This window comes from Zophobas morio, unplaced genomic scaffold (assembly GCF_036711695.1).
Source record: "Zophobas morio isolate AGI-343-1 ecotype UQ-CSIRO unplaced genomic scaffold, CSIRO_AGI_Zmor_V1 ptg000002l, whole genome shotgun sequence".
In the NCBI taxonomy this organism is placed as follows: Eukaryota; Metazoa; Arthropoda; class Insecta; order Coleoptera; family Tenebrionidae; genus Zophobas; species Zophobas morio.
Window position 1 is genome coordinate 23,779,417 of NW_026972107.1, and position 12,099 is coordinate 23,791,515.

Genomic DNA, 12,099 nt, shown 5'->3' on the forward strand with positions numbered 1-12,099 from the left:
ACAAATACAAAACACATGTGCGGAACGAAAGAAATGCTAAAGGAAACGAGTGAAAAAATCTCCAACATGGAAACGTCATCAAATATGACAACTGAAAAAGAAAACAAAAATAGAAGTTATGCCGCCAAGACCACACCTAAACAAATTTTGACGAATTACAAGATTATCTTTGCCTATTAGAATAAGCAGATTTCTTTGTAAGTTAAAAAAATACAATGAATTCATATATACATATAACATAATTGTTCCGGCTCGAGGGACCAATGTTCCGGCTTGAAGTGCCAATGTTTCGTATGTACAATCCGAATCGTAGTACCAACGTTTTTTGTAATTCGGTTGATACGACCATGTATGGTCTTCCGAATTATACCTTGATATTGCTCGAAGGACCTTTGTTTGTTATAATTGAAATAATGGACAGCGTTCGGTTTTGATGTTTAATATAGGACGGTTACAGAAGTACAGAAGTACTAAAATTACAGTGCTATTTACAAAATCAGGTAAAGATACCCAAAAGGGTGAGTGGCCGCTTCCGGAAATGCAACACATAATATTGGATATTATATACAGGTAGATGCCTGTAATACTACGATATTTTTGATAACTTACTATACATGGCACATTTCGCTTCATTGTAAAAAGTATTGACAACGAGATTTTCCTGATAGGCTATATTTGTCAATGCAACCATTTTACGATTATCCGTTAGATTCAAGTAAATTTAGCATTTTTAAAATGCAGAATTTGTCTTCTGCTTTAAGCTGTAATCCCTTAAATTTAATAATTTGGCTATTATTGCCCATAGACGAAAAAATGATTGCATTTCCATTAATCCATGCACTCTAATGGGTTTTTCTTTTCAGTGCAATAAATTAAGGCAAACTTAAAAAAGTTAGGTTATTAATGATTGTTAAAACAGAATTAATTCTTAACGGTACTTTTTTGTGTGTTGGGGACAGTCAAGTCGTCGTGAATTAGAAAGTTTTACAGTGTATTTTCAAAGCAAGTAACTTCAACAATGCGATTCAACTGTCTTTTCCCTTTATTCTAGTTTTTTTTTTATATATTTTTTGTAAATAGATTTGTTTGTGTTTTTAAGACTGATTTATAGTTTATTATAGTTTTCTTTTAATATTCTTTGTAACTGAATAAATTTCTTTGTGTTTTTAAAACTGATTTTTCTTTAAATAGCATATTTTATTGCAACGTTTATTTTTGATTATATATTGTATATTATCCTTTTTTTTGTTTATAGTAATTTGACTCTCTTTACCTGTATGTAGATTTGTTTGTGTTCTTAAAAGTAGTTTATCATTAATTTGTTTAATTGACATATATTTTTTTATTTGTTTATTGAAGTTCATTGTTGGTTGTACAGAATTGTAGTAAATTTAATTTTTGTACACTAATTTGTTTTAACTTTAATTAATACATATTTTGTTTTGGGGTTTACCTGGTGATTATAACGAATTATAATATTTTATTTAAGGTAAATAACATAAAAATATAAAAGTATTTCAGCGTTTTATTTATTGCATATTTTTTTCTAAAAATCAAAATATAAAAAACGTCTTAAAATGGACAATAAATGCCGTCTATTAGACGTCAGTACATCACGTCAATAGTTCGTCAGAAAATGACGTCATCTGGACGAGACATCTAACCGTCATTGATACGTCAATATCACGTGAAATCTTTGGTCACTATGACGTAATTGATGACCATTTATTCACGTGAAAAAGACGACATCATGTTGCCTGGGTAATCTCGAAGTTATTGTAAAAATTACACTATTGACTAATATGGTACATATGTTGTTGCTTCAGTTATAAAAAAAATGATAGATTTGTGTCGCTTCTGAGATAACTGATAAATTAAATTAGTTTAGTGTTTTACAGATATTGTGAGTAAATAATTTTAAAAATAGCGATGCATTATTATTATTATTACAATAATATTGTCATCTGAAATCTGAAGATAAATATATTAATTTCGACTAATAAAGTATACTACTATGTGTTCCTAGAATTTCGAAAAAATTAGATACGTCGATTTTCACGTAATCAATAAAATAAATCGTGCCATTCAGTAATTGTCCGGAACATATTTCTCAAAAAAAAATTAATTGAATAACTTTTAGAGAGAACTCCTTAAAGGAGAAGAATAAACATAGTATAGTCCATATCTTGCAAATACTAAATCAATGTTAGCAAGGTTTGAGAGAAGACCATCATGTAGTTAAAAAAACTGTAAAATTTTATTTTATTTATCTTACGATTAAGATTGAGATTTACTTTACAAAATTTTGAAATGATGTCAGGTTTTTGAGGGAGAAAGATAGATAAATTTTGATTGGTGTTTTACGATCTACACAATAATCTTGATCATCTAAATCAATAATTATATTTCATTTTCACGTCATTCATGATAGCATGACAGCAGTTTAGATAAAAATGGTTAGCAACCTCAAAACGATCTGGTATTTTAAATTAGTATTTATAATTGAACAAAGAAATAGGGTAACTAATAATACAATTTGATAAAGGACAATTTTCTTAAATATTTCAGAGATTTTTCTGGGCCAGCAACCTCTCTTACGCCAGCTAGACTACCATTTTTGTCATAATGTACTTGAAAATCCGCTGAGACGCGTCCTTGATAAAATCAGGTGCTTTCAAATATTGCTAACCCTCCGTCTATGTACTTTTTTTTTTTTTAAATATTATAATTCGCTTTACATATTGCTCGTTTTTAATTGAAAAAGTTGAATATTTCAGTACATTAATTAGTCCAAAGGTTACTTAAAAATATCTGCAAATTAAATGTATCGAAAAACACAAACACTGAAATTAACATATATTTTTTTATTGTTAATTAGGTATTATTTTATTATATTCATTCATTCATATTAATAATTCAACACAAACGTCGAACTTACTTAAGACACGGACTACTGGTCCACACTATGAAAATAGTTGAATGCAATTTCAATCAAGGCCAAAAGTCATGTCAAAAAGTGTGAATAGCTAGCTATCTGATTATCAGCCTCTCACGTTATTATTTAGGAATTTGCAATTCCATCAGAGAACATCTGGACATGGTCAGTATGCATGTTGTTTTCATACAGCCGTGTTTCTTTTCCTAATTACCTACCTACTTGGAGGTTGGACGTGATTCTGATGCTTAACTTTTTGACATCTAATGCACACCATACGACTACTTTCGGTTACTAAATAAATTTCACATTGTGCGCGGTTTAGTTATTCCAGTTTAGGAGACCAATAGATTAAAATATTAAAATAGGTGGGTATTTACTCTGTAATCTGTAATATTATTACTTACTGTCTAATATTCTCCGGATATGACGCCAGCTTCAGTGACAATCCATGGGTTAACTGATTCTCGGTGGTCGACGTGATGGGAGTGTGTTTTTTCGACTTTTCTATACAAGCGCATTCGGTGTGATTGTAGAAAGTCAATTTTTCAACTTTGGTTTCAGCGACGCCTAAGGTTTTCGTCTGAAATAAACACAGGAAATATAACATAAATTGTGTTGAGAGAAAATTGTCTGAGATTTATTGCCGATAGCAGATTATCTGGTAAACAACAAAAACGCTCCAATAAATTTAATCAAAATAAACATTTTTAGGGTTCACTGAGGCATTTAAATCTGTTCGACGGTTATATCCATTTTTTATGCGTGCCATAAACCTGAATATATATATCGTCTGCAGGATTGTAGCTGTTCTCCATATATTGATAGAAGTATTTCCTTAAAAAGAGATTTGAATTTTATTGATGGTAAAGTTAATAAAAGTGCAAAAATGTGCGCAATAAAAAAGCAATATATTTTGGAGATACCATTTCTCATTATGTAGTGTTTTCTTTTCAGTCTGAATACATCTGAAATTTTTATATTTGTATATCACTATATTAGCCGAACCGTGCTAGATTGCTTTATTTTCTGTTTTAAATAACTGACTGATGATTACTTTTTACGCAATAAATAATGGTTCGTGATTATTCGTTATTACGAAAGTTACAACACAGGGGTACTTAATCCTACGTTTTTTTTCCACATCCCACAAGTACTAGTTAAGGTGAATAAATATAATAGGAATAATCGTAATTAAGTGATGTGCAATCCAATAGCAATTTAAAGGAAACGTTTATTAAACAATAATTTATTTTCAACTCATTACCAAGTAGTGAACATCACGTTTTATGCCCCTGTGAACAAAATACCGGAAATGTTGAATTGAGCTTTAAGTTTATTTAAATAGGTATGTTAATATTTTGTTTCGTAATAAGTGAATGTATTCGTACTGTAAGAATTTATGTCCGATTGCAAAGCAGAAGTGTGAAGTCATTTATTTACGTATTTTTAAACTAATGCGACTAAATAAGTATTTTTCTTACGTTGCACCCAATACACCCTAAATTAATTTTAACTACTGCTAATTAAGCAGCAACTTTCTCTGTTTAAATATTTAAAATTTATGTATATGTACTTGTGTAAAAATATAATATAAGTGAAAATTGATATTTTACAATTTTTATAAAATTTCGCTTTGTGACGTAGGTATGCTTTTATACTTTTTGAAATTACTATGGTTTACATTTTAATGCCAACGAAATATAACGTATTTTCTGTAACACAAGAAAAGTATAAACTGTATAAGGTGAATTAGGAACACTAACTGGTCAACTTTAAGAAACAAACACATAAAAATGCGGTCATGATCATTAATGAGTTAAACGAATGAGTGCAAATTATTAAAAATTACTTTTTGGTGAAGTGTTTGGAATGTACCATACGATAAACGCAGAGGGTTCTAACATTCGTGAATTTAAATATCTTCACAAATATTCACTGATAACTAATGCATGATTATCAATGAATTTATTCTAGTCTCGAACAAAAATATGGAAAGCAAAAGTTGAAAGGTTTTATCTCTGCTCGTATTTTGTGGTTATTGAAATTCTATTATACTGTGAACTGAGCGGAACTTTCAAACACGGTTGTGATAAAATATTATTGTGTTTATTCAGTGTTTATCATTTCAATATTTGTTAATAAAACCATTAGTTTCCCACGATTGTTTTGCTTTTCAGTGGAGAGATCATTTTAAAATTTCGACTTTTAATTAGTTTTACGGTCAGAAAAAAAATTCTATACATAACGACTGTTTTTACTTTCCGAGCATAAGCTAAGGAAGTATTGTAAAAGGATCCATCCGGAGAATGGCTACTTTCATCTTTACTCGCCGTTTCATGACCCCTAGAGTACGAAAAAGTACCCGTCTGTCTGTGTCCATTTTCATTAGACAGATAAACTCTGAAACTAAAGAATCTAAAACTAATCATCTCCAGTAACAATGTAATGACGGCACCTCAAAAGGGGTATAGTTTATAATTCCTTTTACAACATTTTACAATTTAAATTTCAAACTTCAAATCCAAATGCTCTGAAATTTTGCAGACGTTTTAAGGATATCGTTAGCATGGTAAATCATTAATCATAATTTATCCGTTTACCACAAAAAGCCTAATAAAATTAGCAATAGATAAACAGGCGATTAACAGACCGAAAGGAGCGACCCATATTTTCGTATTCTACAAATTGTGAAAAGTCGAGAAAACATGAAGGTAAACTATATGATACTCGTATTGACAATTTAGCTTTTAATCATTTACATTCGTCAAAATGCGTTGCTCATATGAAAAGTTAATTAAGTTAACTTTGTGTTTTAAAAAAGCACCACTATTTAAAAAAAGATCTACTAATATTATTAGACAGAACTTCGCTCACACCTGAAGTATAATAAAACAAATCTATTTTCCCAGTATAAGAAAGAAATTGGCCCATGAGGGTATCAAACCTACAACCTTGTGTTAACACCACGACGCTCTAACCAATTTGTTTTCCTCTTACATTACTGTAAAACATGATACAATTTTTTTTTTTGGAAAATCTGACGGCCTGAGGGAAAAAAATCAAGGCAAATTCATAAACCACAAGTACAAGAGTATGTTATTTTATAAAATAAATTACATTTACCATGGAATACCAAACAAATTTTGGTTCATGTTTTACCATCTAGACGATATTCCTGAAATACTACTTATCGTCGACATAGACGGCAGACAAATGGAAAAAAGAGACCTACGTTACGCTCGAGAAGAAATGATGTTTTATTTAATAATTTTTGACCTAAATTGTAAAATAAAAATTATCGTACTGTGAGCGCCATAATAGTACCTAATTGTTTATTGATACAAAATTACAACGTCTACAAGCACAATGGGTACAGCAAAATAGTAATTTTCAATAGTAGCACTACATTTTTTTTTCCTAATTAACAAAAACCAAATAAATAGATTTTATAAACCAAATAACTATTTTTTTTCCTTTACCCTATCCCCCTTGCCCCAGCCTTACTCTTGTCCTCTCCACTTCTTTCATCCATTCCACCCCTCTTCCGTCTTCATTCAATATCTCTGTCACACTCTCCTTTCTTTCTTTGCTCTCCTTACAGTCATGCAGCATGTGCTCTATCGTCTCTCGCCCTTTTCCACACATTCTCTCACCTTCGCTTACCCAAAACTTATTATTTCTTTCTTCATTTCCACACCTAAATCTCGCAATTATTGTGTACTTATGTACTTTGGTATTGTTTCTGTTATTATCTTTCTATAGTCTGCATTGTACCTAAATTTACTTACACTCGCTCTTCTCTCTTGTTTATCTATGTCTCTGTCACGCATACACAACTCTTCTCTCTTTCATAATATCCTTGTCTACCCTTGTGATGTTCTTTCCCTGCTTCTTTTTCCTTCCAGCATTCATACAATATCCTACATTCCTCTCTTTCTTTCAACCTTTCATCATACTTTACAGCTCTTTCCCAGTCTATACTCTTAATTTCTCTCGTTTACATTCTTCTCTTACTATATAGCCTGGCGTCTCTTTCCGTAGGCCTAACATCCACCTCAAATATTTTTCTTTTACTGCTTCCATCTCTGCATATGCTTCCGTCCCCATATCTCCACTCCATGCATTAATACACTCCTAACTAAACTATCAAACATTTTCATCCTTCTTCTTACGTCATGTCCAAATATTCTCTCACCTATACTCCACACCATTCCCATTATCTGCATTGCTTTGACCCTTGTTTCTCTTATGTGTGCTTTGACCGTGTTAGTTGTTGTAAACTTAAATCCTAAATATTTAAACTCCTTTACTGTGTCTATGATTCGATCTTCCCAACGCCACACTTTTTCCTCCCCTTTTCTCCCTTTTTTTCTAAACACCATCATTTTTGTTTTTTCTATATTTACCTCCAGTTTCTTTCTTTTAAAGTATCTTTGCAGATTTTTTTTCATCTCATTCATTCCACATTCATCCTTCGCCAATATTACCAAATCATCTGCAAATGCCAAACACTATACCTTTTCTTTCCCCACTACAATTCCTCCCGCTTGTACTCCTCTAAACATGTCCTCGATATCGCTTATGTAACAAGCAATCAGACTGGGACTTAATGGGCATCCCTGTCTCAATCCTTTCGTCGTCCAAAACATTTCACTTTCTATTCCTCCCACTCTCACACTAGTCACTGTCTCTCTATAAATCTTTCTTGCTGCTACAATTAACTTTTCACTCAGTCCTCTTCTCTCCATGCATTCCCACAAACACTCTCTGTCCACAGTATCAAACGCCGCTTTTAGGTCTACAAACAGTGCATATACCCCGACCTCCTTCCTTTAGCAACTCTTTTTCTATTAGATGATGCAGGATATATACATTGTCCATAGCCCCTCTACCTCTTCTAAATCCCGCTTGACTTTCCGGTAATACACTCTTTTCGTTCATCGTTTTCTATAATTATTTTTTGCTTGCCAGTACTCTTCTTTTATACCTTTCCCCTTTTTCCACCTTCGTAAACATTTCCTTGCTTCTGTTTTTAAATCTCTGCATCTGCTATCCCACCATCTGTTTCTCTTTTCTAATTTTCTCGTTACAATTTCTTTTCTTATGGCTGCTTTTTCAATTTCTCTTTTTAATTCTTCCATTTTCTTTTCAGTTCCTTTTTCTTTAAATTCCACTTCCAACATTTTTTTTCATAATGCTCAATTCCTTTTTCATGCCATACTCTTCTTCTCTTTTCCTACTTCATTCCTTAAGCATCCGCTCCCTCTACTTATGCCCCTCACTTTTACTTCTAGTGACATGTGATCGGAGTCCACTCTTTCTCCTATCTTGAATGTTTCTACCTTTTCTTCTGCTAATCCGTTTACAATAGTAATAGACTACGTAATAACGTAGTCTATTACCGATTCCTCTCTTATACCTATCCAGGTAAATTTCCCCTCCTCGTCCCCTTCCTTCCCCCCATTCAAGACTTCCCAACCTCTTTCTTCAATTAATTCCCATAGCAATTTTCCGTCTTTGTTTTCTACTTTATCTTTCGATTTTCGTGTGTTTTCGCTGTCTTCTTCCCTGTTTTTGTTCTCTATTCTGGCATTAAAGTCCCCTCCTAACAGTAGAAATTCTTCTTCGGACTCTTCGATTTTTTCTTGTATTTCTTGTTTCGTGTTTCTCATTCCTCTACTATATATTGTGCAGATTCTCCATCTTTTTTTCTTTACAGTCAGTTTACAGTCAACTATGCCTTCCATTTCTATTGCCCCCTCTTCTATTTCTTTTATATCTTTTTTCACTCCTGTTATGATTCCACCTTTTGCTCTACCCTTGCGTTTTTCTTTTTTTGCCCCTTGCAATTTCCACTGAAATTCCTTTGGCAACACGTCTTTCAGTTTGTTCCAGTCTCTCTCTAGTATCCATGTTTCTGTTAGTCCCACAAAATCAAAATTTTTCACGTAGTCCCAGAATAAATTATCTTTCTTTTTCAAACCCGCAATATTCCAAAAGAGTAATTTTAAACCACGTTTATCTTCCCCATTCTTCTTTCCCATTCCCCTATTATGTACAAAATCTACATTCTTAAACTTAAGTCTTTATTTGTCCCATCATTACTACCCCTCCCCTTTGTGTTTCTTTCTTCGGTTAGTGCTGACTTGTTTGAGAAATTTTTCTTCCAATTTTCCTTTATTTTTATTCCATGTGTACATTTTGTCTCCTACTTCCAGCTTCTTATATCCCACCCTTGTTGTGTATCCTTTTTTACTTCCCGAGCGTAAGCAAAGGAAGTATTGTAATCGAGTCCGTCGGCCGACTCTCTACTTTTACGTTTTCTCGATCTTTCATGACCCCTAGAAGACGAAGAAATAGGTCTCCCATTTCCGTCTGTCTGTCCGTCTGTCCGTCCGTCTGTCCGTCCATCTGTCCGTCCGTCTGTCCGTCCGTCTGTCCGTCCGTCTGTCCGTCCGTCTGTCCTTCCGTCTGTCCGTCTGTCCGTCTGCCCCCGGATTTTTATTAGACAGATAATCTCCGAAAGTACTCGACCGATTGTTGTGAAATTTTGTACTTATATTAAGAATATCATGTAGATGGTAAAACGCTAACCAAAATTTGTCTAATCATCCCCACCACTAATCCGATGACGTCACTTCAAAATTGTACATAGTAAATGGGTTTTCAATTGTATAAAATAACATAGTCCTACACATGTAGTTTACAACCCTGAATCGACTTTTCACCCGAAACGTCCAGATTTTTGGAAAAAAAATCAAAATTATAAAACAACATTTTGAAATTTAATTTTTAATCTGCTAACCAGAATGCTTTGAAATGTTGCAGATGTTTTAAGGCTATAAAGAGCATCATAAATCTTTAGTCAAAAAATATTTGCTTATCCCCTCCAAAAACTTGATGACGTCAGCTCAAAAGTTTGTGGAATAAATCATATCTAAAATGTACAAAATATGATGAGTCTGTACTTGTGATCTATCACTCCATTCATATTTTTTGGATTTGCATATACAGAGTGACTCAAAAAAATTAATGAATGCGTAAATCTATTTTATTGATTTAATCAGGAACTACAAAACCGAATGCTCTGAAATCTTGCAGATGTTTTAAGGTCATAAAGAGCATAATAAATGTTTAGTCAAAATATATTTGCTTATCCCCTCCAAAAACTTGATGACGTCAGCTCGAAAGTTTGCCGAATAAATCATATCTAAAATGTACAAAATATGATGAGCCTGTACTTGTCATTTATCACTCCATTCATATTTTTTGGATTTGCATATACAGAGTGACTCAAAAAAATTAATGAATGCGTAAATCTATTTTATTGATTTAATCAGGAACTACAAAACGGAATGCTCTGACATCTTGCAGATGTTTTAAGGTTATAAAGAGCATAATAAATGTTTAGTCAAAATATATTTGCTTATCCCCTCCAAAAACTTGATGACGTCAGCTCGAAAATTTGCCGAATAAATCATATCTAAAATGTACAAAATATGATCAGTCTGTACTTGTGATCTATCACTCCATTCATATTTTTGGATTTGCATATACAGGGTGATTCAAGAAAATAAATGAAAGCGTAAATTTATTTTACTGATTTACTCAGGAACTACAAAACCGAATGCTTCGAAATCTTGAAGATATTTTAAAATTATCATAAACATGGTAAATTTTTGATCAAAACGTATTTGGTCGTCCCCCCTAAAAAATTTATGACGTCACCACAAAATTTTGCTGAATAAATCCTATCTAAAATGTACAAAATATGGTGAGTCTCTTTTTGTGATTTATCATTCCATTCAAATTTTTTCGATTTGCATATACAGGATGACTCAAAAAAATTAATGAATGCGTAAATTTATTTTATTGATTTAATCAGAAACTACAAAACCGAATGCTTTGAAATCTTGCAGATGTTTTAAGGTTATAAAGAGCATAATAAATTTTTAGTCAAAATATATTTGGTTATCTTCTACAAAAAACTGATGACGTCAGCTCAAAAGTTTGCCGAATAAATCGTATCTAAAATGTACAAAATATGATGAGTCTGTACTTGTGATTTATCATTCCATTCATATTTTTGGATTTGCATATGCAGGGTGACTCAAAAAAATTAATGAAGGCGTGAATTTATTTTATCGATTTAATCAGGAATTAGAAAACCGAATGCTTTGAAATCTTGGGAATATTTTAAAGTTATTATAAGCATGGTAAACTTTTGTTCAAAATGTATTTGTTCATCCCTCCTAAAAAAATTGATGACGTCACCCTTAAATTTTGCTGAATAAATCCTATCTAAAATGCAAAAAATATGATGAGTTTGTACTTGTGATTTATCATTCCATTCATATTTTTAGATTTTCTTAAGAGGTGGTTCAAAAAAATTAATGAAGTCAATTTATTTTATTGATTAAATTAAAGGCAACACTTATTATTAGTATTACACCCCAACCAACCCAATTTGGTAGACACAAAATTTGTTAAAGGAAAAACTCGGTTGAAACATAAGGGTAGCACGCTTATTTACATCGACTTTAACATTACAGACCTGCATTTGTTTTATGCGCTCACTTGGTTCCGCGAATGTGAAATAGACATGTTTATAATCAACCAATTGTGAATTTCACCTTCAAGAATTAAAATAAAACCCAATGTTTTATATAATAAGCGGAAGTCGAAGCAATAAAACCGATGCTCGTTTTGTTTACAGTTTCTCTGTTTGACTCTCACGTATGCTGTTACGCCTGTCATCTTAAATTAAGAATGTTTATACATACACGATTTTCAGTTGCCTCTGATACGTATACGTGAGTAAATTGTTTCGTTATTTTATTGATTATTACAAATCAATATTCAAAACGACCCAATTCATTTTCCCGAAAATTTGAGAATATAATAATTTTATTCTTAGTATTACACTACATCTATCCCAACTGATATACGTGTCCTCGCAAAAATGTTGATGACGTCATCGCAATTTTTTTTTTTAAATTCCCACTACAAAAATGTAATGAGAAAAAAAACACAATAGGCATGCAGTCGTCAAGTTTCCGACAGCGAGGGAAGTACTGTCTAAACTCTTTAGACCAATTTTTTTTTTCCTCTTTAGCTATCTCCGTAATTCCTTTTTGAATTTTTTGCTCTTGTACTGTTCA

At 32.2% G+C, this 12,099-nt stretch overlaps 1 protein-coding gene across 1 annotated transcript in view; it reads right to left on the reverse strand.

The window, feature by feature from the left end:
- The window catches only part of LOC135131082 (uncharacterized), a 156,848-nt gene that overhangs the window by 3,734 nt on the left and 141,015 nt on the right, over positions 1 to 12,099 (reverse strand). Inside the window, exon 5 of the mRNA XM_064058615.1 lies at positions 3,343 to 3,518. Within this exon, the coding sequence (XP_063914685.1) occupies positions 3,343 to 3,518 (176 nt within the window). The remainder of the gene's footprint in view (positions 1 to 3,342; positions 3,519 to 12,099) is intronic.